Source organism: Prionailurus bengalensis, chromosome C2, assembly GCF_016509475.1.
Source record: "Prionailurus bengalensis isolate Pbe53 chromosome C2, Fcat_Pben_1.1_paternal_pri, whole genome shotgun sequence".
In the NCBI taxonomy this organism is placed as follows: domain Eukaryota; kingdom Metazoa; phylum Chordata; class Mammalia; order Carnivora; family Felidae; genus Prionailurus; species Prionailurus bengalensis.
Genome location: NC_057350.1, coordinates 2,405,681 through 2,429,755, shown reverse-complemented (window position 1 = coordinate 2,429,755; position 24,075 = coordinate 2,405,681). Strand labels below are relative to the sequence as shown.

Below are 24,075 nucleotides of genomic sequence, written 5' to 3'. Positions count from 1 at the left end.
TTTTCAGTCTTTTTTTCTCTTTTTCAGATTGAATAATTTGTTTTGATTTGTCTTTCAAGGTCACTGAGTCTTTCTGCTCTTTCCAGCCTGCTGGTAAGGCAGTGAAATCCTCAGTTATTGTGCCTCTCAGTTCTAGACTTTTCATTTGGTTGTTTTTATACTTATTCTGTCTCTGTCTTTCCTCATTAAGAGCGTATTTTCTTTTCATTCTTTGAACACGTGTATGACAGCTGCTTTATAGCCTTAACCTGTGAACGCGCTATTTGGGCATTTAGGGGCAGGTTTCTAATGACTGCCTTTTGTCTTGACTATGGTTTACACTTTCTAGTTTTCTTATGCCTAGTAGGTTTTTAGTATATATTGGGCATTGGTAAATCATAAGTTGTAGGGGCTCTGGATCATCTTCCACCGAAGCGTCTTGACTTTTGTTCTTGCTGGCAGTTCAGCTAGACTTTATCACCTTGACTTTGGAGAGGCATAGTTTTATGCTTTTTGTTAGGGTGGATCTGAGGAATGTTCAAGGTGTCCCCAAGCCCCAGAACTCGGCAAGATTTAACATCCAAATGCTGTCTGTCTCGCAGACCATGTCAAGGCTTTGCATTATACTGCGTTACACTACACTGTGTTAAGATAGGTCTGGTGTGGGCCTTATTTTAGGGCAGGAGTTGGCAACCTAAGGCTCGCAGACCACCTCTGGGCCATGCCCTGTTTTTGTATGGCTGTTGAGCTAAGAATGGTTTTTATATTTTTAAATAACTGTTTTTGTTGTTGTTTTTTTTTTAAAGTCCCAAAGGAAAATGTAAGACAGAAACCGTATGTGACCTGCAAAGCCTAAAATACTCATCTGGGCCTTCGCCGATAAAGTTGGCTGACCCCTGGGCACATGGTCCTCCATCTAGTGTCTCAGCTGAATGCCCTGGGAGTTAATGAGGTACCAATGAGGTCTTTCCTGTAGCCCAGCTTCACGTCTAGCCTTTGTGCCATGCTTGACTCTGTCACGGCCATCTTCCGGGAAGCCCCAGGGAGCTTTATCCCACTCACGCTGAGCCCAGCCAAGGCCACATGGATTCTGGCTCTGTGGCCCTCCTTCGCTCCTTCTTCCCCTGTGCTCCGCCTCACGGGCTCCAGCTGTCCGAAACTCTGCTCTTGGCCTCCTCGCCCAGCCACATCGCACATGCTACGTTCTACACACACACTCGGCAGCTTTGATCACACCCAGACTACTTCGCCGTGCATTTACTTTCTCTCATTTGCAAAAGTCAAACCACCTTCCTTGCACAAGAAACTTACACGCGTTCTAGTAGGGTTTAATTCTGTGGCACTCCCCAAACATGCCCACTCGGTGAAGGCCCTGCGTGGCTGGGCACGAGGGAGGGCTCAGGACACAAGTAAAAGGCACAGCCCCTCATTCCAGTATTTTGCAGTACGGTGGGGGCAGGCGTGGAGGCAACCTGCTGTGGAAATTCGGAGAGAGGCAGTTCCTTCCGACCACCTGGGAGGGTCTGTGCGCGCCTGCCTCCCAGGAAAGCCTGGAGCAGGAACCGCAGGGCTGCAGGGTCTCTGGCTACAGCCGGAAGGTGTGTAATCTTGCTGTGCTTTACGGCGGCGACGCTACTTGCTAAAACCAGTGTCACACGAAAACACAGGACCGGAGTTTCGCAAGGGGTAACCGCCATTCAGCCCAGCGGTGGGAGTTAAGCTGGTGCCTTGACCGGCTCCCCTGAGGCACTGGGTGTCCGGTTACAACAGCAAGAGCTGGGTGATGGGCAACAGGTCACAGAGATGAGCAAGTGCCTCACCGGTGCCCACATGCCCCCCCCCCCTTAGTGACCCCAGGGTCGTCCCAGTGCCCACGTGCTGTCAGTGCCCCTCAGGGTCACACCAGTGTCCAGTGATCCCCGGGGTCATCCGTGTCCGCGTGCTGTCGGTGACCCCCGGGGTCGCGCCCGCGTCCAGGTGCTGCCAGTGAGTCGCGGTGGCCGCCGCCCCCGGGCCCCGAGTCCCAAGGGGATCCGCACGGGGGGCGGCGGCCGCGCAGCCGGGTGGCCAGACGCTGGGGGGCGGTGGAGGCGTCCCCTCGGCCGTGGGCCCGAGGGAAGAGCCGCGCGTCCCCGCGTCCCCCACGCCGAGGGGACCCTGCTGGCGGGGGCGCCCGCAAGTAGACCGCAGCGCGGGACCCACGCCGGGGACCGCGGTCGCCTCGCGTGGAGCCGCGGCTCCGGGACGCACGTGGGAGCCCCGCAGGGCCGCGCCGGGCCCGCCCCCCGCCCCGCCCCCCGGCTGTCGGAGGACAGCGCCCGCCCCCGGCCCGGAGGCCTCCCCTTTAAGCCGCGCGCCCCGGAAGCGGTAGCGCGGCGGCGCCGGGACCGGAAGTGGAGCGGCCGGCGGGCGGCGGCGGCGGCGGCGGCGGGCGGCCGGCTCGGGAGCTGCCTCGCGCGGCCGGGCGGGCCTCCCTGTTGCGGCGCCGCTCAGGCTCGGGCTGGCCCGGCGCGGCCTCGGGGCTGCCCATGGGGCGCGGGGGGCCGGGCCGGTGACGGCGGACGCCCATGGACGCCCCTGAGGCGCCGCTGCCGCCGGTGATCTACACCATGGAGAACAAGCCCATCGTCACCTGTGAGTCCCGTCGGCGCGGGAGGGGGCGGCGGCCGTTGCGGGGCCGCCCGGCCCGGGCTCCCGTCCCCAGCCCCCGGCCCTTGCGGCCCGGCCCCCGCGCTCCCTGCCCGGCCGCTTCCTGGAACGGAGGTGTGGCCGGGGCGGAGGCTGCGGCGGGGCCCTCCGAGCGGGAAGGCGACCTCCGACCCCGCCGGGACGGCCTGGCGGGCCGGGGCCGCTGCACTTGGACGGCTCCCGGGAGGCGCGCGCGCCCCGGAATCGCGGGCGCGGAACGGGGGGCCCCGCCGTGCGGCCCCGTGCAGCCCCGAGGCTTGGCAGGCGGCCCCGCGCGCGGAGGGGACCGGCCTTCCCGGTGGGGGCGGACCTGTCCTTCCCGCCCGCCGTCGCCTCCGCTCCCGTGGGAGGGTCTCGTGGCTCTGAGAGTTGCGAGCGTGGACGAAGTTTGCGTGCGTGCGCACTTCGCTCGGGGAAGTGGTAGACGTAGTGGGAGACCGAGCACGCGACGCCGGCGATGGGTCGCAGCGGTGCGAAGTGTGCGGCCACCGGCCTGACAGCTGCCGGCCGAGCTGGGCTGCGAGCCACCCCCAGTTCCGGGCGCGTTACCCGCGAGCCCTCCCCGCGGCCAGAGGACAGACCCGCTGCACGGGTGAGCGTCCCCTGGCCGGCTCGCTCTCGGGACAGCCAGACGGGTGGCTCCCTGTCGGGCGTGCGCCACATCTCGGCATGCACGCGGGGCCCGTTTGCTTTACAGAAAGAAAAATTCTACTTTTTACAGGAACTTTAGGGTTAGATGCTCAAAGGAACACGGAGGCTATAGGAGATGTCGAAAGGTCGGCTGACGTTTTGATGTCTTGCAGGGAGGTGTTTCAGGCTGTTAGGATTTTTGACCTGTGACCGTGTTCAGTTTGTTGCCGGTGGTCTTCTTCTCCAGCACGGTCGGGGCGCCCAGGCCCTCGTGGAGTCCGCTGTGCGGGCCTTGAGCACCTCCCGTTTCCTCCCGTTATTCTCCTTTTCTGGTTAGGACGCACTCCTGTGTGCGCCCTCTCGTCGGACCCTGAGAGGTGGCGTGTTTAAGGTTGCAGCGGGCTGCTCCGTCGTGACGTGGTAGACCTCCTTAGGGAGACGGGCTGCGTCTGCTCTGAATTTGGACCCTGGCGTGGTTCAGCAATGGCTGTTTTCTTTTCTCCCCCGGAGTATTTGTCACCTGAAAGTCTTACTCAAGGTGTTGCACCCGCACACCTTCAGCCCGGGGGGACAGGTGCGTGTGGCCCTGCGGAGGCCCTGCGCTCTGAACCCTCTGGGAGGAGGGGCCCTGCTGGCCCCGGTCTTCACCGTGTCCGAGTAATCCAGATCCTGGAAACGCCTCCCCCAAGTGCGGGGCGCTGGGAGCGCTGGGGGATCCCCAGAATCTAATTACAGCTTCTGCCCCTTGGCTTGTCTTCTGTAAGCACCTTCCTGGAGGGAAAGCTCCTGGGTGTCCCGACTTCGTGCGTGAGTTGTTACCCCGAAGGACAGCGGTCCACAGGGGTGTTGAATGTTCGCTTTTATACACACGCGCGTGACCGCCAGAGGACACGCTCTCCTTTCCGGCAGGTTTGTCATGAAGGCTTGTCCCCTGTGTGGAAAGCGCACCGAGTAAGGGTCTGAAAAGGCACACAACCGGTCAGGAGGCTTGAGAGAATGTTCGCTGGGAAAGTACAAAAGGTCCCTTTAAACGTGCCACGTTCACACGTGAAGTTAGCTTGGTGTTTCCGTGCCAGGGGCTGACGCTCCGGGAGGCACCTGTCTGGTCCCTTCTCCGGGCCCGGCTTTGCAGGGAGGAGCTGGTAGTCCCAGCCGTAGACAGAATCCGCCCCAGGCTCCGTGTTCTTCAGATTTTTGATCGAACACACCCGTCTTAGTTTGCAGCACTTCTGTTCTCCAAGTCTGTTGGCCTCTTGGCCGCCCTGCACCTGGGAGGTGGGGCCTCGTTCCTTTTCTGGCGAAGGCAGAGCCTGTGCTTGGTTTTGATGTTTCTCCTACAGCTTAGGACGTCTCACTTTCAGTGGAAGTGAATCGTGAGGAAGCGAATGCGGGGTGGGACTGGGTCGGGTAAGTTTAGGAAGTGCTTCTATGCATGTGGCCGGGAGAAGGGCGGAAAGCGCCCAGAGACTCGGGTAAGTAGGCTGCGTTATCACTCGGCAAGCTGGCTGGGTTATTTTGATAAGATTCTGAAGCTGCCTGTAAAGCATCCTGACCTTCAGCCCGTCATTAGCAGTTTCTGAACCTGCTGCTCACTTGCTCCTCCCGACTCCCTGAGCAGGGGGTGTGTGTAGACCCGGGACTAGCTAAGTTAGTAAATCCCAGAGACATGCACAGGGAGGTCGGCCAAGCGGGTAGTGGTGCTTAATAGCGTGACGAGTTCCCCGATCGGAGCGATTTGAATACCTGTAGGATAAGTTATTAATCACGAAAGATGCACAGTCTGAAACAAACCCAGCAGTTTATTTGATCTAAATTTAAGTTGGGCTTAGATTCCCCCCCCCCCCCCCCCCCCCCCCCCCCCCCCCCCCCCCCCCCCCCCCGGCCACTGGGTCAGTTGTCTACTGTGGAATGAAGGCTTAGGTTTCTGTTCCAAAGGTATGTCAGGAAAGATATGTTCCTTTCCCGGCTCTCATTTAGTGGGCAGAGTTAGTGTAATTCCACTGATTTGTGGTGTTTCTCTGTTGACTGCTGGCATCACGCCTAAAATGGCACAGACCGTCTCTCCACCTGGAAGTGCACAGTATTCGAAAAATAATAGTGCTTCATCCAAATGATCTTACCGGTCACTTCTTAGGTTGCGTACTTTATTTTTCTGAATCTCTGTATTTGGTTGGGGTTTACATCTGACATTATACGTTTTGAAAGGGGGAAAAGGCGACAAAAACGAGCACGTATGTAAATGCTTTGAACCTGGTTGGAGTTTGATCCCCCGCCCCCTGTACTTTTTCAATTCGCACGTTGTGATTTTCCACCCACCCGGGAAGTATGATGCTTGTGATTTAATCACCGTCTCAGTTTGAGTACCAGAAAAGTAACTTAAATTGATGCACATAAATGTAGGTCTTGGTCCATATTAAAATTTTTCTTTAATGTTTATTTATTCTTGAGAGAAAGAGCATGAGCGGAAGAGGGGCTGAGAGACGGAGACCCAGAATCCGAAGCAGGCTCCAGGCTCCCAGCCGTCAGCACAGAGCCGGACGCGGGGCTCACACCCACGAACCGCGAGATCGTGACCTGAGCCGAAGTCGGACGCTCAACCGACGGAGCCACCCAGGCGCCCCTAAATTCTTAAGCCGATAGTGAATCAATAGTGGAGATGTGGGAGAAACATTTGTCCTTAGGGAACCTCCCGCTGTTCCGTGAGGTATATTTGGAGGGCAGGGACCGAAGGTGCTACCAGAGGTTCTCACCCTGCAGTTTGTGTGTTGTGTATGTGTGCGTGCTTAACACGGGTAGGTCTTTCATGCATGACCTAGAGCACGTCATGGTCTCTTCCTTATCTGTGAAGTAGGGATGGTGATAGTACCAATCTCATAGGGTCGATAAGCGCTCGGAAGAAGAATCAACGTGCAAGAAAAGTTAACTACCAAGCAGTGATTTCTAAACTTTTCTTTATTCACAGTGCCTTTAGCGTTTCAGTAATTTTTTCATGGTATCTCTAAGTTAAGAAGAAGACTTCAGGGGCGCCTGGGTGGCTCAGTCATTTGGGCGTCCGACTTCAGCTCAGGTCATGATCTCACAGTCCGTGAGTTCGAGCCCCGCGTCGGGCTCTGTGCTGACGGCTCGGAGCCTGGAGCCTGCTTTGGATTCTGTGTCTCCCCCCACCCCTTCCCCCACTCATGCTCTGTCTCTCAAAAATGAAGAAACGTTAAACAAAAAATTTAAAAAGAAAAGAATACTTCGTAATTCCACTTATTAGTTAGGTCCAAATAATTTTATTAAGTATTATGTCTTAACGGTAGTTATTTGAAAAAATAATACACATAAATTAGAGGAAACATTTTCATTTTCATTCTTAGATAACCAACCACAGTAACATAAATGGGATGGTTGTACCTGTTGGGCACTGTACAACTTCTGTAGCTTGGGAGTCGGATTGGACAATGCCATCCTCTGTGTGTGTGTGGAGGGGGAGGGTTTATGGTACTTTCCTTTTATCCTAGCAACCACCCTGTTTTATAATATAATGATGTCTTTGAAAGGAATGTAGCAGGACCTGATACTGAAACTGAATACGTCGAGTGGGGTTCAGTACCTCTCAGCACTGCTGTCATCCTCGTAAATTCAGAATACTGTCTGATGGGGCCTCTGTGGGTTTGCTGCGGTACCGGGAGGCACCAGGGTACATGGCTTGGAACCCACGTTACTAGTGTATTACCTCTAGGGTGGATTTGAAAAGATAACGTAGAAGTAAAGTTCCTTTTCTGTTTGAATTTGCTTACAGGCCTGATTTACAAGATGTGTTTGTGAAGAGTCTCCAGTGAAGTGTGATTTGGTTTATGCAGGTGAAACTCCAGGGTCTGATTTTCGTTCCTAAGCTCTGCCGGGACGAGGTAGTCCAGTCCGGCGGACGTCCCGACCGCGTGTGCCCAGAGAGGAGCGGAGCACGGGGCGGCCTGGCACGCTGGTGGGGACCGGCGGCCTGGGGGGGTCGCCTTCTGCGGGCGTGCGAGTGACGGGCGGAAGCACTGCTCGTCTCAGAAAGCTTTTGGCCGGTCGTCAGAGCGTGTGCTCCCGGGAGCCGCGGGATTCGGTGTGTGCGGTCACGGGGTGCTGGTCCCCCAGCGCCTCCGGTGCCTGGCGCTTCCCATCCCGCCGCCACCGGCCGCCGGCCTTTGGTCCCCTGGGCGCACCGGTCGCTCCCACCTCCCTGAGCCTCTGCCACCCTGTGCCCTGTGCGGCCTTGGCCTTGCTCCGTCCCGTGCGGCGTCTTTCCTCTGTAACTGCTCTGGGCGGGAGTGCACGTGTATGCACGTGCGCTCGGTGTTTTGGTCGCAGAGAATATTTGGTTTTTCAGCGGAACATTGAGGACTCCTCCCTTTTTTTCTCACAACTGGCAGTCAGTCTGCCCACGGTTGTTGCTGACCTCTGACATTTGTCTACAATCCAGCCACTTCTCCCACCTTTGCTGTCGCTCCCCCGAGCACCAGCCAGCGTTGCTCTCCCGGCTCTGCCCCAGCGGCCTCCCCGCCACCTCCCTGCCTCCGCCCCAGCCCTTTGAGGCCGCTTCTCCCTGGGGTTCTGGCGAGCCCGCCCTAAGAGAAGTCCCGGCGTGCACTTCCCTCGCTCGGACCCTTCCAGGACCGCGCGTCAGCTGTCCCTCTACACTGGTGTTTTCCAGACATTTCGCCCAGACGGAATCCCGTGGCGTGCAGCCTTGTGGCTGCCTTTTTGTCCTCAGCGGTGTCTGGAGGCTGATCGTCCTCGTCCTTGGAGGCTGTGCCTTCATCTGGAGTCCGTTCCTTTCATTTGTGGCTAGCGGGCCGCCCGAGGGACGGACCCCGTCTTGTTGAGCTGTTCCCGGCTGGTGGACGTTCGGAGTGTTTCCGCTTTTTGGCTGTTGTGAATAGTATGGCTGGAGCATTTGCGGGTCTATCTGTGTGGACGTGTTGTCATTTTTTGTGGGGGCATTCTTAGGAGCCAAACTGCTGTGTTCTGTGATAAGCTTATGTTTAACTTTTTAAGAAACTGCTCAGTTGGTTTCCAAAGTGTCTGTAGTGCTTGGCCATGGCCACCAGCAGTGTGTGAGGGTTCCAGAAGCTCTGTATGCCCGTGGACACACACCTGTTGGTGTTTTTTTTTTTTTTTATTAGAGCCATCCCAGCAGACGTGACATGGTGTCTGATTTTGGTTTTAATTTGCATTTCTGTCACGACTAGTGACGTTGAGCATTTTTGCCAATTCTTAGTAGCCTTTTGTATATCTTCTTTAGTGAAATGTTTATTCAGATATTTGGTCCTTTTCTTTTTTGATTTTTTTTAAATGTTTATTTTTGAGAGAGACAGAGCACAAGTGGGGAAGGGGCAGAGAGAGGGAGAGAGAGAGAGAGAGAGAGAGAGAGAGAGAGGGGAGAGAATCCAAAGCAGGCTTCAGGCTCAGAGCTATCAGCACAGAACCTGACATGGGGCTCGAACTCAGGAACCGTGAGATCATGACCTGAGCCGAAGTCACATGCTTAACTGACTGAGCCACCCAGCCACCTTGCCCTTTTTTTTTTTTTAAGTTTATTATTTTTTGAGAGAGACAGTGCCCCCATGTGTGCATGAGTGAGGGAGAGTCAGAGAGAGAGAGAGAGAGACAGAGAGAGAAAATATCCAAAGCAGGCTCTGTGCTGTCACAATGGAGCCCGATGTGGGGCTTGAACTGTTGAACAGAGAGCGTGACCTGAGCCACAATCAAGAGACGAACGCTTAACCGACTGAGCCACACAAGAGTTCCTGTTTTGCCCTTTTTTAAATTAGATTGTCATTGAGTTATAAGAGTTCATTGTATTTTCTGATACCTGTCCTTTCTCAGATCCATGATTTGCAAATATTTTTTTCTAATCTTTGGCGGTCTTTAATTTTCTGAATGCTGTCTTTTGGAGTACAAACATTTTTATTTTTTTTTTAATTTTTTTTTAATGTTTATTTATTTTTGAGACAGAGAGAGACACAGCATGAATGGGGCAGGGGCAGAGAGAGAGGGAGACACAGAATCGGAAGCAGGCTCCGGGCTCTGAGCCATCAGCCCAGAGCCCGACGCGGGGCTTGAACTCACGAACCGCGAGATCGTGACCTGAGCTGAAGTCGGACGCTCAACCGACTGAGCCACCCAGGCGCCCCCAAACATTTTTAATTTTGATGAAGTCAAATTATTAATTTTTTTACTTTTGGGTGGTGCTGTTGATATTGTATCCAGGATCTCTTTGTTCAGCCCAAGTTCATTGTAGTTGTTTGGCGGTGCATTTACCTGATGATTAGTTCTTTTTATGTGTTTATTGATGATTGGACCGCTTCTGAGTTACATGTTCAGCTGCGTTTACTTTGACATTTAAGAGGTATAGCCAAAAACATGACTAAAACACGAATTGGAATGGTGCTAGGAAAAAAAGTGCATTCTATTTTGTATTTTATGCCATATACCTTAGTTTCCTAGGGCTGTTGTAACAGATTATCGGAAACCTGCTAGCTTAAAACCATGGAAATCTGTTCTCCTGCAGTTCTGGAGACCGGAAGTGGAAAAGCGAGGTGCTGTAGGCCGTGCTCCCTCCTGCGGCTCCTGGGGAAGACCCTTCCTGCCTCTGCACGCCGCCAGCAGCCCCTGGCATCCCTTGGCTCGTAGCTGCGCCGCTCTCGTCTCTGTCTTGTGTCCGCCTTGTCTCGCGTGGTTTGTCTCGCTCTGCATTTGCTCCCCTGTCTCTTATCGGGACGCGTGTCGTGGGATGTAGCGCCCACCCGGATGATCTGGGGTGATCTCATTTGGGATCCTGAACTTCATTCCATCTACAAATCCTTTTTCCAAGTAAGATCCCAGCCGCAGGTTTAGGGGTTCGGGAGGTGGACAGGTCGTTGGGGGGCCGAGTTCGTTCCCTGCCGCAGTGTCTGCGTTGGCATCCGGGCGCACATCAGCCAACATCCCTCGCGCTTCCCTGGTTGTGTAACGCGGCCTCGGTCGTAGCGGTTTGTCTTTGCCGGTCTCTTGACCAGGGGAATGATTCCTCGGCATCTGGGATTTGGGGCTCTAGATGTTGGCACGAGGTGGGATGGTCTCTTAGAAAAAGTGAACATTTTTGGTAATGTCTCTCTCTCTATTATTTTCTCCTGGGCGGTCAGTGCCTTTATTTGGCTTCTTGTGCTTGTGTTCCGTGGTGTTTTGTTCCTTCATGTTCTTTTAGGTCCTTGTTTGCAAAATTTTAAAGAAAGTGAGCAGAGAAATTATGAGGAAACTGACAACAGGTTTAGACCTTGGTTTCACTGGGAGCTGTTGTTAAGTTTGGAATGTTTCTTGTTTTCAACAGATCTGTTTAGCATTCAGAAGTAATTGTGTACATTTTAGAGCTAAAATTTTAGGTAGAGCCTTGGAACTAATAACCTTTTCAGGTAGTGATTTTTACTAGCTTCACAGCTCCCCATTTACGGGCACTTTTGGATCGGTGGATCAGTTAGTAGGCTTCTAAGTGTGGAGGTGAAAATAGGACGGGCCGTCGGGTCATTTTGAAGGTGGGTTCGGCTGTGCCCGGCAAGGGTCCCTCAGTATTTGATGGCACAGCGAGGATCGGCCTCCTCCCATGCCACGACTTTACCAAGTGGGTGGGGAGGCAGACACCGTCTGCCCACACCGAGGGGGGGACTTGTCTCTAAAATTACCCCTCAGAGAAATCCTTTGCCATAGAGTTAAGTAAAATAAAAATCTCGCTTCCTAAGTCTCAGAACCGAGTAAGTCAGCCACGCTAGGAATCCTCAGTGTGGTCCTGTCCATTCTAAGGTTGCATTCATAGCCTGGGAGCCTATTCTGACCCCCAGCACTCGGCGTTAATCTCTGCTGCAGGGTGCCCTGAGCTGCGGGGGCCCTGGCTGTCTGGTGTAGGGTTGGGCTCCGCAGCGGTGATGTGTGCAGGTGCATCCGTGAGCACAGACCCCGGCCCTCGTAGAGCCTACATTCCAGCAAGAGGAGGTAGACAGTACGCATGTGTAGTAAATTATGTAACTGTTGATAAGTGCTGTGGGAAAAAAGAAAAGGGGAAGAGAAGTGGGAGAACCTGTAGCATTTCAACTTTTTATTGCAAGTATGGAGACCTGCAAATGAGTACAAAAGTGGTAAGAACAGGGTAAAGGAACCCCGCGAACCTGTCACCCAACTTCAGCAGTTGGACGGATTGGCCAGTCTTGCACGTCCAAACCCCCATCCCCCTAATCCCGTGTTATTTCCGAAGCAAATCCCAAGTGTATACACTTATGCGTAAGTGTATGTGTTATGGACCGAAGGTTTGGCTCCCCTCCCCGCAGTTCCTAGGTGGGAGCCCCGCTCCCCAGTGTGGCAGTATTGCGAGACGGGGGTCTTTGGGTGGTGAGCGGGTTAGGAGGGGATGTAGGCCCCGGGGATGGAGTCAGAGGCCCATGAGAAGAGGGCGAGCACGCGCCCTCCCTCCTCCTGCACGGCAAGGAAAGGCCACTGAGCACCAGGATGGGCGAGGCACCAACCAGGAAGAAATCAGGCACCTGGCACTGAATGGCCAGCACCTCGATCTTGGACTTCCGGGCTCCAGAACTGGGAGAAAACAACTCCTGTTGTGGTATTTTGTCATGGCAGCCAGAGCGAAGACAGTGTGTGCCTTTCAAGACAGCATATCTCTGAAAGACCGGGACTTTTATTTTTTGAAGTTTGTTTACTTATTTTGAGAAAGAGAGAGAATGAGGAGCTGGGGAGGGACAGAGAAGGAGAGAGAGAATCCCAGGCCGGCTCCGTGCTCTGTGCTGAGCCCAACTCAGGTCTCCATCTCATGACTGTGAGATCATGGCCTGAGCTGAAGTCAGATGCTTAACTGACTGAGCCGCCCAGGCGCCCTGGTGTTTGCATTTTCAATGTCTTTTTTTTTTTTTTTTTTTTTTTTTTTTTCTAAATCTTTGCATTAATTAGTATACCAGTAGGGTTTTGAGCTCAGTGCTCTTCTGGTCTGTCTTCAGATCCCGGTTTCCCTCTACCTCTCTTTTGAGGTTTAATTAACTGCTCTCTCTTCCAATCTTCTTTCTTCCCCCCGTTCTGTGGGTACTTGGGGATGAGAGAGGTAGAGCGAGAGCTGCATCAGAATCCCCTAGAGGGCTTGTTAGAACCTGACCCCGGGCTCCACCCTAATTTCTGGCTCAGCGGGTCAGGGGTGGGCCTGGGAACGGGCATTTCTTTCTTTTTTTTTTTTTTTCCCAACGTTTATTTATTTTTGGGACAGAGAGAGACAGAGCATGAACGGGGAAGGGGCAGAGAGAGAGGGAGACACAGAATCGGAAACAGGCTCCAGGCTCTGAGCCATCAGCCCAGAGCCCGACGCGGGGCTCGAACTCCCGGACCGCGAGATCGTGACCTGGCTGAAGTCGGATGCTTAACCGACTGCGCCACCCAGGCGCCCCATGGAACGGGCATTTCTAACAAACACCTTGGTGATGGGGCTGCTGCAGGCCCAGGGAGCCACTTAACGCAGTCTCTTTCACTCAGCCGTCGACAGTGACTCGTGAACTCCGACTTAAAACATTTTTAATAGCTCTCTGATGTTCGGATATATCCCACTAGGAGCGCAGTCAGACTGCCTCCCTTGTCCGACTTCTTTCTTGGTGCTTATACTGCCCACCGCGCATACGTTTAACTTCATTTGTTGTATTTTTTTTGTGACGTTTTTAGGGAAAGCTTTTTAAAAGCTTAACCTTGTTTTGTAATAATTAAAATATTTACATGCTTTCAAAATCGTATCTTCCAAGCAAGGTATATGGACAAGAAGGCAGTGTGTACTTGGGTCCTCTCCACCCTGTCCCTTCCTTCTCCAAGTATTCTCCTTCCATAAAAAAAATTCATACGTATTTGTACTTCCCTTTCTTGGGTAGGAGATTGCAGACCACACACACACACTCCCCCCCTCGCTTTTTTTCTCAACATTTCCTGGAGATCTTTCCTGTTGGTGTTTTCAGTCCCGCGGAACTCTGTTACGTAGCCATTCCGTGGTTTGTTCTCCTTGGCCCCCATCCGGGGAGAGAAATGGTTTTGTATTTTGCTGTTTCATATAGTCCAGAATCAAACAGCTTTGTGCGTGTGTCTGTTGGGATGGATCCCTTCAGGGATTGCCGGGGCTATGGAAAACACGTGATTTTGCTAGACGTTGCCAAATTCCCCTCCATGATGGTGCGCCCTTTGGAAGCTACAGCTGGACCTCACTGAGAAGGTGGTCTTTGGGAACCCTAGGGGAAGAGCGGTTTTAGGAGCCCTTGTCTCCAAAGCCCCAGAGCAGGGGCGGGCCTGTGGCAGGCATGATCTCTTGAACTCGTAAATGCTGTGTGTGATTCAGACTGCTACAGTCATTTCGTATTTTCTTTTCTTTTTTTTTTTTTTAACTAAAAAAATTTTTTAAGTTCATTTTGAGAGTGTGTGCATATGCAGAAGAAGAGCGGGGGGGGGGGGCAGGGGAAGAATCCGAGTGGAGCCCGACGTGGGACCCGAACCCACAAACCATGATTATGACCTGAGCCGAAATCAAGAGTTGGAGGCTTAACCTGCTGAGCCACCTCTCCATATTTTCTTTATTTAAAAATATGTAAACCGACAAGGGCTAACTCTTCAGTGTTCTTTATTTAGATGCACTCATCCAGTCTTCTGTTTATGTTTCATCTCCTGAGTTTTAGGCCGTGTTCGATCCGTGAATGCCAGAGAAGGGGACTGTTGTCCTGGTTAGAATTGTTTACTCGAACCTTTTGGCGCTCTTGGCGTGTGCTAAATTGTCTTCGCGTCAAAAAGGAAGACGACTTTGGGGCTTCATATCTTGTGCGTAGTCTCTGCGTATTGGCTGTGGTTCCTTTCCTGCTTTCTCCCGCGGCACACAACGTGATTACTGCCAGCGTAGATTGTACTTTTCCCCTTTGATCACACCCGGGGTAGTAACTGTTCTAGAGACCGGCTGCTGGGGGAGAGAAGAGCAGCATGGAGAGCGGCCACGTGCACATGTCACGGCGGTGAGAGCGGGGTGCAGTGGGTGTACCTTGAACTCCAGTGCTGGAGGGGCAGGATACACAACTCGTGATTTAACATCTGTATTTTGGCAGGAGAGCGGACGACCCGACAAGGGAGCTCTCTGTCACCCCCATCGTGTTGACTGTGGGAAATTGCTTTTCTTTACTCTTGGCCTCTGTGGTGCGGCGCTGTGGGAGGGAGGGCTCACTTGCTTCCCAAGCATGTGCCTCGCGATGAAGGGAGGGCAGAGTTTATACGCCGAAGCGAGGGGTCAGTTGCCCATCTTACAGGACAGACTATACCTGGGTTTCTGCTTCTAGAATCTGAATGACTTCTGGATCTTCTTTGTTTTTTCTCATTAACCTCACTCCCCACTTCCAAGCCCCAACTGTGAAAACCTTGTATGTGCAGATACTCGGGGAGGACAACGGGGGAGGGTTTCTGTATCCTGTGACTATGCATCTGACGTTAGGTTTCCCCACGAAAGAGCTACCGGTTTGAAGCATTCATTAATTTTCATTACTGTGCTGACATGGTACGGGAAGTATAGCAAACATGCTTTACACATGATTGAACGGGCTGGCGGGACCTCCCCGCTTGTGACCTTGGGCGTTTTTATCGTCCGTTTGAAAGTCCGTTCTCCGAAAAGCTGTTGAGCAACGGAGTCATGTGTGGTCTGTGGGCAAGTGCGTGCGGTGTTCGGGTCACTGACGGGGCTCTCTCTTCAGCCCCCCGTTTTCAGACGGGAACACGCTGCCGGCTGCTGAACCGTAGCTTGCGTTCGTTAACCGCAAACCCGAAGAGTGGCTCTTTCTGAAGATTTGTCTATAAGGCGAAGGCTAGATACGTTATATATTTCCTTTGACGTATTTGTTCAAAGGCAGAATCATTGAATCCCTCGCTTGGAAGGGCCTCGAAATTGGTCGTCCGTCCCTAGGCCAGGCACCCCACAGCCGGCAGCCTCCAGTATCCCGGCGAGGAGGTCCTCAGAGCGGGGACACCCAGGCCTCCAGACGCAGGTTCCTCGGTCTGTCACCAGCACTCGTTCACGTTGAGTTACAACCCGTCCGTCTTGGCCACCCGTCCGTGCGGGAACCTGTGGAGTCCCGCAGGCTAAGTCTAATTGCCCGTTAGATTGTCGAGGACACCCACTTTGCTAACAGGCTAAAATAATCTGGACGTCTTCAAGAGCTTGAGATCAAGTGAGAGGAGTGTTTTATTGGAGAAGTTACTATTTCCCTTTACTAAGATTATACTAAAGAATTTGAAGAAAAATTATACTGTATGAGAAATTTGTATCAACAGATATTTAAAAGCTTTATTTAAGATCTTTTACCCAACATCAATCTGCAGCTAAAAATACTGAGCTTGAAAATACACGTATTAATTATGAGGGAAGCTACCCATCAGCTGCAAATTGGCTGAACCTTTTGTTTTTCTCTGCAACTCTCTCATGGTTATAGTGTCCCGATCCTCTTATGCTTCTGTGTTAAGATTTCATAGCTTTGCATGTTTAAGGGCTGGTAACTGGTAAGCAAATGACAGAAATGTTCACTGTTGAGGGAAGGAAGGGTCTCCTGGAACCTGTATCTTCAGCCAAGCAGCATCGACAGAGCCTGTCTGCAGATTAATCAGCACACAATAAAATTAAGAAATAGAGACGAGGGGCGCCTGGGTGGCGCAGTCGGTTAAGCGTCCGACTTCAGCCGGGTCACGATCTCGCGGTCCTTGAGTTCGAGCCCCGCGTCGGGCTCTGGGCGGATGGCTCGGAGCCTGGAGCCTGTTTCCGATTCTGTGTCTCCCTCTCTCTCTGCCCCTCCCCCGTTCATGCTCTGTCTCTCTCTGTCCCAAAAATAAATAAACGTTGAAAAAAAAAATTAAAAAAAAGAAATAGAGACGCAACCCAGAGCCGTAGAGAAGAATGTTGAGTGCAGAGCCAGGCTGCCTGGACGTGAGTCAGTCCCAGCTTTTAGGCTTATTGGTTGCTTGACCTTGGGCAGGTTAGGGAGATGCACCTGCTCGGGCCTCAGTTTCCATTTGCAGAGTGGCCTTCTCTCCTCGGGCCGGCTTGCGAGTGCAGAGCACGTGTGCCCAGTGCTGAGGGTGTCCCCGGTGCACTGTGCTGTGTTTGGACAGTAAATGGACGGCCCCTCTCTGACTTCTTGTAGCCAGCTCTCACCTGGTGCCAAACCGCCTATAGCTTAGCAAGCCCTCCTAGAACCTCAGAAGAAAGGTATTATGCAAAATTTGTCGTTGTTGCAAATTAAGCGCTTTAATTTTTCTTGTGGTGTTGTAACAAATTGTATAGACTCAGTGCCTTAAAAGAACACAATATATTATTTTAGAGTCGTGGAGGTCAGAAGTCTGAAATGGGTCTCATTGGGCTAAAATCAGGGGGCCGCCGGGCTGATTCCTTCTGGAGGCTCCGGGGGAGAATCCGTTGCCTTGTCCTTTACTGGCGTCTAGAGGCTGCCCACATTGTTCGGCTCACGGCCCTTCCTCCGCCTTCAGAGGCAACAGTGACCAGTTGGGTCCTTCTCAGGATGCCACCTCTTTGCTTCTGGCCCTGCTGCCTCCCTCCTCCCCCATTGAATTACTCTCCTGTGAGCACCTTGGCCTTCCCGGAGGATCTGGGGATAATCTCTTTGTTTAAGATCACCCGAGGAGCAGCCCTGTCTAGCTGCACCCTTGCCGTGTGAGGGAACGTATTCACAGGCTGACGAAGGCAGGACCGTGACGTAGATTCCGAAATGCCCTTTCCACGTGTCTCGGGGGAAAAAAAAAATCATGGAAAGTAATGGTTCTACAAGTGTGAAAACCCCGTGTCCTTCCCAACTGAAAGTAACTTTTAATTTAGCCTTGTGTTTCCCCTGAGGCATAATTTATAGCTGTCAAGTACTCAAACCACATTTGGTAATTTATGCTACTTTTTCTGTAGACCGTTTAGTGCCAAATTCAATCCTCTTGTCATAATTGAGTCCTAAAATCGTTTAAAAGTTGTTGCATAAACATCGTAGGAACATCAGATTTATAGCTTTTTGAAGGTAGGTACGGGCGTTTTTCTTTTAGGTTAAAGAGAATACCTTTATGTTATTTTAGTTGAGACATCCCATATTCCTGAAATGCAGAAAGCAAACACCCCTGTGATCTTGTCCCTCAGATAGAACCCCTTTGGACGGTTTGCTTTGGACGGAGACTCCCGGGGGGTAAAGTGCCAGTTGTTGGCCTTGTCTGAGGCATTTTTGCACAAAGCAGGGCATCCTGACGTCCTCTAGTCTGTGTCAGCCTAACGTTGATTCTGTTCCAGCTGTTGTCCACTGTTACGAATGAAAACTCTGGGGGCGCCTGGGTGGCTCAGTTGGTTAAGTGTTTGACTCTTGGTTTCGGCTCAGGTCATGACCTCACCTCTTTCTCAAAAGAAAGAAAGAGAAAGAGAAAGAAAGAGAGAGAGAGAGAGAGAAAGAGAGAGAGAGAGAGAGAAAGAAAGAAAGAAAGAAAGAAAGAAAGAAAGAAAGAAAGAAAGAAAGAAAGAAAGAAAGAAAGAATTCAGAATCTGAGTCTCAAAAATTTGGACACTAAATAACTTTGTGACTTTGTAGTTGTAGTGAACCTAAGATAAAGGCTTCGTGCTCAACGTGATTGAAGGTGAATGTCGTACGGCCCTTCTGGTTGCTGTAGGACAAATGGTCTAGGGTTGTGCGGGCAGCTCGTGGCTGGCCTGGTGCTCGCGTGGTGTCGTCAGGTGGGGGGTGGGGCATCTGGGCCTGCTGTTAAGCTCTGGTTAGACTCTCATCTCAGTGACAGCATCTTGGGTCAGAAAAGACTGTAGCCGACAGGTTTCTATTTTTAGTTGTGATCGACTTCTTTGAAGATTAGAGCTGTTTCAAAAATAGCTGTTTTCCTGCTGTTGGTGATCTAAAATTGAAGTGATACATCTGTTTCTGAAGTCATATTTTGTAAATTGGACACGTTAGTGTCTTTTTAATGTTGGTATAAGTTCCTCATTACTTTCTCTACAATTGAGTTCCCAAGCCCTTCTGTTTTAAAGGTCTGAGAAAAATGTTGAGTTTGTTGAAAAAGACCCATTTATGCTTAAATCACTGAAGTCATATTTTTTAATTCTTTTTCACTCTGTGTTTAGTTAGTTCCTATCTGCTTTTAGCATAAAAACTTTTGAATAACATGATTAATACATATGAATATATACTTACAAACATTTCAGAATACAGTAATAGTTCAGGAAATAATGAAGGTCTGGCCAGTCATCTGACAGCATGTAACAGAAAATCTGGTTAACTACTGGCATAAGTAATAAGAAAACAGGTTCATATAATCAGAAACCTGGGACTCTGCCTGCCTTTGTTAGGGGTGTCTGAGCTGGACTTTGCTCAGCGGGTCTGGGCGGCGCCCCAGGTGGTTACAGCCCTGTCTTCAGAGCAAGGTGACTGTCCCAATGTTTCCCTTCACGTTTGACCCCTCCTGCCAGGGTCCTGCCGGCAAGGCAGTAGCCGGCGCAGAGGGTGACTTGTGGTCTGCAGCCCCCTGGAGCCGCCTATGGGTGTGGGGGCCACTGTGTGCTCCCTAGTCCTCCTGTCACCACGTGTCCCCTGGAGAGACGAGAGCGGGGTCATACGTGTAGTCACACATGCAGGGAGAGAGGTTTATGTTAATGGGATTATGCTTAGAATTACCCTTAGTAATTATTTTGAAGTCTCCCCTTTCCCTCCCTCTCTCTCCCTCTCTCTCCCTCTCTCTCCCTCTCTCTTCCTCCCTTTCCCTCCCTCCCCCGTTCCCCCCCCCCCCCCCCCCGGACACACACACACACACACACACACACACACACGGATCTTAGTTGTTGCAATAAATACTTTGACTTTACTTTTTTAATAGGGTTCTCAGGGTGGAAAAGTAAACAGGACAATTTCCTGAACAGGGTTCTCTAAACTTCAGCACATCAGTCTTAAGCCTCATTTTTGCTTTTAGTAGCTACTTAAAAAATTTTTTTTAATGTTTTATTTATTTTTTATTAAAATAATTTTTTTAACGTTTATTTTTGAGAGACAGAGACAGAGTGCAAGTGAAGGAGGGGAAGACAGAGGGAGACACAGAATCTGAAGCAGGCTTCAGGCTCCCAGCTGTCAGCACAGAGCCCGACGTGGGGCTTGAACTCACGGACTGCTGAGATCACGACCTGAGTCGAAGTCGGCCCTCAACCGGCTGAGCCCCTCAGGTGGCCCCGTAGCTACTTTCAAAGAACTGAGTCCTTGGTGTTTCTCCCTCTGTTGCCCATGGGATTAAAGTTGAAACATCAGCTTGGACGTTCTGTCTTACCATTCAGACCTCAAAGCTCTAAGGACTTTTCTACTTTGTGGCTATTTTGGGGACTCTACAAAGTATGTGTTGCTAATTACTTATCACATTAGCTGAGATTTCATTCTTTAAGAGTTTTAGCTTCAACTCCTATCTTTCCCTTTTCGTGCTCCGACTCTCCAGAGCCCGTTTTCAGGGGACATCGCAGGTTTTCATAACCCTCGATCTGAAGGTGGAAGAGAATTATGATAATAGGTGTGTATTCTGGAACATCATGGTAGCTTTTCTCTATTCTGATTCCACAGTGTAGATAGAGCCTCAGCGGGTTAGAAGAATTTGGTCTCCAAATGTAAATCGGGGGGCGCGGTTCTGTCTGCTCGGGCTGCCTTTGTGGCTGAAGCAACCGAAACTTGCAGTTCTGGAGGCCGGGAGTCCAAGATCAAGGTCTCAGTAGGGTCTGCTGCTGAGGCTTTCCCTTCTTGCCACGTAGACAGCTGTCTTCTCCCTGTCCTCCCACAATCTTGTCACATCCCTGCTGTCTGTCTCTGTGCGTTCACATTTTCTTTTCTTAGAAGGGCACCAGTCAGATGGGATCAGGGCCTGAAGACCTTAAAGACGTCATTTAACGTAATTGCCTCTTCAGAGACCTGATCTCCAAATACAGTCCCATTCAGAGCCACTGGGGTTAGGACTTCAACGTGACTTTTGTGGGGGAACACAGTTCAGTTCAGAACAGGCACTGAGGTCAGCCGGTCGCATTTAAGCCCACAGTTACTGTGCTGGTTGACCTGTAATCTTTTAAAATTAAATTTGGGACACAAATTAAGATTTATTCCATGAGAGAATTCAAGAAAATTGCAGTCTCCATTTACACGAGTTTTACTGTTAGGATTTTCCTGGGAGCTCACTTGGCGGGGGGGCGTTTCATCGTTCCGCTCTGTGTCCACATGTATGTCCGCTGGAGACTCTGGGACGAGGACGGGCGAACACCAGTGAGACAGGGGACAGCTTCCGTGTGGTTGCCCTTACTGCCGTGTTAGCACAGGAGTGGTAATTTTTGTACATTAATCTTGGAACCTTCTAGAGAGACAGTAGGAATGGCAGTCCACGGTAAGAAATGTGACGCTAACCGAATATTTTCTTACTTTAATGATTTCTAAGGTGGCTGCCAACTGAACGTAAAACATAAAAATTGTTTTTATTTTAACAAAAAATGGAGCAGGAGGAACCCAAAATACTTTGTGTCAGGCCTCGTTCAAGGTTACTTGTGTGGCCGCAGCCCTCGGTATTATTTTCCTACTTTGCAGATGGTCCTCGGAGGCACAGGAGGGTGGCGGTGTCCCCCGGCTGACTCAGCTGGATGAGTAGGTGGCGTTGGCGAGGAGCCGGGGCCGGGCGGTCAGGCTGTCAGCGCCCGTGTGTCCGGTCCCCTCGCCCCCGCCCCTGATGCTCCGCTGCCCGGAAACACCGCTCCTCTCAGCGGGGACTCAATGATACCGTTCTGTGGTTTGGGGGAGGTGTTTTGCTTGGTCTCGTCTTGTTTTTTTAATGTTCACGATAGCAAAACAAGCAACTGTGTTAATGGCCCGCATCAATTCCCAATGATTTCCTTAAGATCAATACGAAAGCAATTTGGATAATGGTTTTGCTTCAAGTTTGAGGATCCTCGAGCGTAAGAGTTTTGAGTCATCTACGTTAAAAGGTTCTGCTTTAGCTTAGGAATGATGTGGTCGTGCTATGATTTAATGAGAGCTAATGGACTTCCCGTTGCGTTGGGGCTGACAGAGCCGAGTTAAGCCCGAGCGTGCGGCCCGAAGTCGGGCCCCCGGTTCCTAACTAGGCCCCGCCCGCAGCCCCGTGGCCCGAGCGCCTCGGCCTCTCACGTGCCGCCTGCACGTCACCTTCCCGGTCGGTGAGGTCGGGTGCTCGGCGGCCCGAGCGGTCAGTGAGGCCCGCCGGGTGTGGTGTGTGTCACGTGCACGGACAGCGTGCTGTAGGTCTTAGCTCCTGCCAGCGTGTCGATGCATATCGAGTCTGTTTCAGTGAAGAAATTCGTGTTCACTTCTCGGGCTTCCCTTTTCTGCGCGGCGTGTGTGGCTGGTCTCACAAAGTCAAGGAAAGCGATGGCTGTGGGTCACGGGCTCGGGAGGCAGCCGGAGGGAGCCAGCTCCCTCTCTCCTGAGCTCCGTGGCCTTGGGCAGGGCGCTCCGCTTTTCTGATCCTCATCCTCTGCGTGGGGAAAGGGGTCCCTGCCTCGTGGAGGTGCCGTAAGGGAGAAGCTGGGTTACGGGTGTCAGGTGAGATCAGTTATTTATTTACTCGTTTTTTATTTGGGGGAGCAGTATTTAAAGGTATAGAACGACTTTGTTTTGTGGTGTCATTTTGCGAAATATAAAACTGTCTACAGTTAGCAACTCAGTAAATTCCAGAGCCCATGTTGCCCGTTTTCACCTAAAAATGTTGTAACTGCTTTTCTCTTTATTCCTGTTGTAGGTGCTGGGGATCAGAATTTATTTACTTCTATTTATCCAACGCTTTCCCAGCAGCTTCCGAGGGAACCGATGGAATGGAGAAGGTGTGGCCTGTTTGGTTTTTTTTGGCTTTATCTCCCTCTTCACTTTTTGGACGTTTCAGTGAGCAAGTGAGGTAGTCAAAGTTAAAGCCTGAGTTCTAAAGTGTATTGGAACGAAACTGAACATGTCACAAGATCTCTTGGCCTCACTCTTTAAGGAGTGTGTTGGCTTTGTTTCCGAGACATAGGGTGGTAGAAACAAGACTGATCTTTTGAGTTCAGGGCCCTCTTTCATGGGAATGACGCGCGTGCTTCTTCCTGGTGGCTCAGAGTGTCTTAAAGGCACAGGCATTTTGGAAACGAGACCTGCACTCTGACCCCTCACGGAAACAGAAGGTGTCCCCTTCACCTGTGCTCTCAGCAGGACCGCTCTCCTCCCTGAGCTCCTGTGCTCTTCTCTGAAGGATGAGCAAGTGTATGGAAAATGTTACATAACAATTGGGGGGAAACCAGCTCAGCCGTCCCGTTTTCCCTTTCCTGTGTATTGTTCATCTCGTGACTTGGTCGGAGAAGTGGTTGACGTTTGAATTATCTCGCTGGGAAACTTCTTTCTGCTGAGGTGAGATCTATTGTTTCTGGAAGATGCTTGGATTTTGACTTGCTAGTTCAGGTAATCTGCTTTTAACCGGTTGTCACTCACACTCACGTAGTCCCGGTTGTCACTGTCACTGCATTATTTCTTACTGACCAGAGTGTGTGTTCCCTGACACCATGTAGATGAATGTGGCTTTCTGGGTGTCACTCACCAGGGCTCTCTACGGGCCCTGGGCTCGTGTCTGTGTCCGCCTGTAGCATTAGAAGGAAATGTGTTACTGAATTTAAAGTAAAGGGCAGATAGACAATGGGAGAATCGGTCACCAGCTGAGGAGGCCCAGCGCCGTCCATGAGAGAAATGATTCGGCGGAGGAGGAATTCATGTCTGGAGAAGATTTCTCGTGCACGTTATTTCAACATCCAGAAAGATAAAAGAGGTGTGTCCGCAAAGCAAGAAAAGGGGTTACGAGGAGACAAGGAGAAACTGTGTAGATTCAGCGTGTGCTCATCTCTTCGTGTTCCCGAGCCTCCCTGAGCCGGAGGAAAGGGCTGAGGAGGCGGGAGGGCGCAGGCACGGAGCCGGGCGGGGGGGGATGCAGCGGAAACTCCACACCTTCCCGGGGAAGGAAGAGAGACGGGGGCCTCGGGAGAGAAGGCCGAGCCCGTGTGTCTGCAGAGGCGGCTCCCAGGGAAGCAGGTGACCGGGCCCAGGACGGCAGCGGGCGAAGGCAAGGGCGCGCTGGAAGGGGGCAGGCGGGGTGCGGGCAGGGAGCGGCCGCCCACCTCTGCTGACGAGGCACCGCGGAGCGGGGAGAAGTGCCATTCTGGCGGCGGCCGGGGGGGATCTGAACAGGTGCAGCCACGTCGTGGCGGAGCTCAGGCCCCACCCCTGCTCCCCAGGCAGGAGAGTGGAGAATTCCTCGGGACGGGCCGATGGCCCCAGGAAAAGTCCTAGCGTGCTCCCACGTGCTCCCACGGTGCCTTCCCGATTGGAGCAGGAGGCCTTCTGAGGGCCATGAGCCGGGGAAAGGGACTGCCGGGCTAGCTGAGGCTTGACTGTGTGGGTGGCACTCGGGTTTACGGCTCTGCCGGAGAGCTTGGGAAGGATTAGAAATGGTGACTGTGGGCTGGGGAAATGAAGAATGCCGCAAGACCACGGGCACGTCACTGAGCTGCCGTAGCCCGGGTGTGTTGCTCAAGCGTGAGCAGTGGCACACACTTAACACTAGGGGAAGCACGCGGCAGGGGTGGCAGTCGCCCGCGAGAGGGCCGTCGGGAGGGTGCGGGGCGCGCAAGAGGACGGACGGGCAGGCGGAGCCTGGCCTGCATCTGTC

At 52.1% G+C, this 24,075-nt stretch overlaps 1 protein-coding gene across 2 annotated transcripts in view; it reads left to right on the top strand.

Annotated features, from left to right (window-relative positions):
* The first annotated feature begins 2,404 nt into the window (after positions 1-2,404).
* Positions 2,405-24,075, top strand: part of TRAPPC10 (trafficking protein particle complex subunit 10) — an 87,163-nt gene continuing 65,492 nt past the window's right edge. The window contains exons 1-2 of one of the 2 annotated variants that reach the window (XM_043593473.1): positions 2,405-2,613; positions 22,129-22,210. In XM_043593473.1, the coding sequence (XP_043449408.1) occupies positions 2,547-2,613; positions 22,129-22,210 (149 nt within the window). In that variant the 5' untranslated portion in view covers positions 2,405-2,546. The remainder of the gene's footprint in view (positions 2,614-22,128; positions 22,211-24,075) is intronic. The other variant, XM_043593474.1, reaches the window with a different exon arrangement.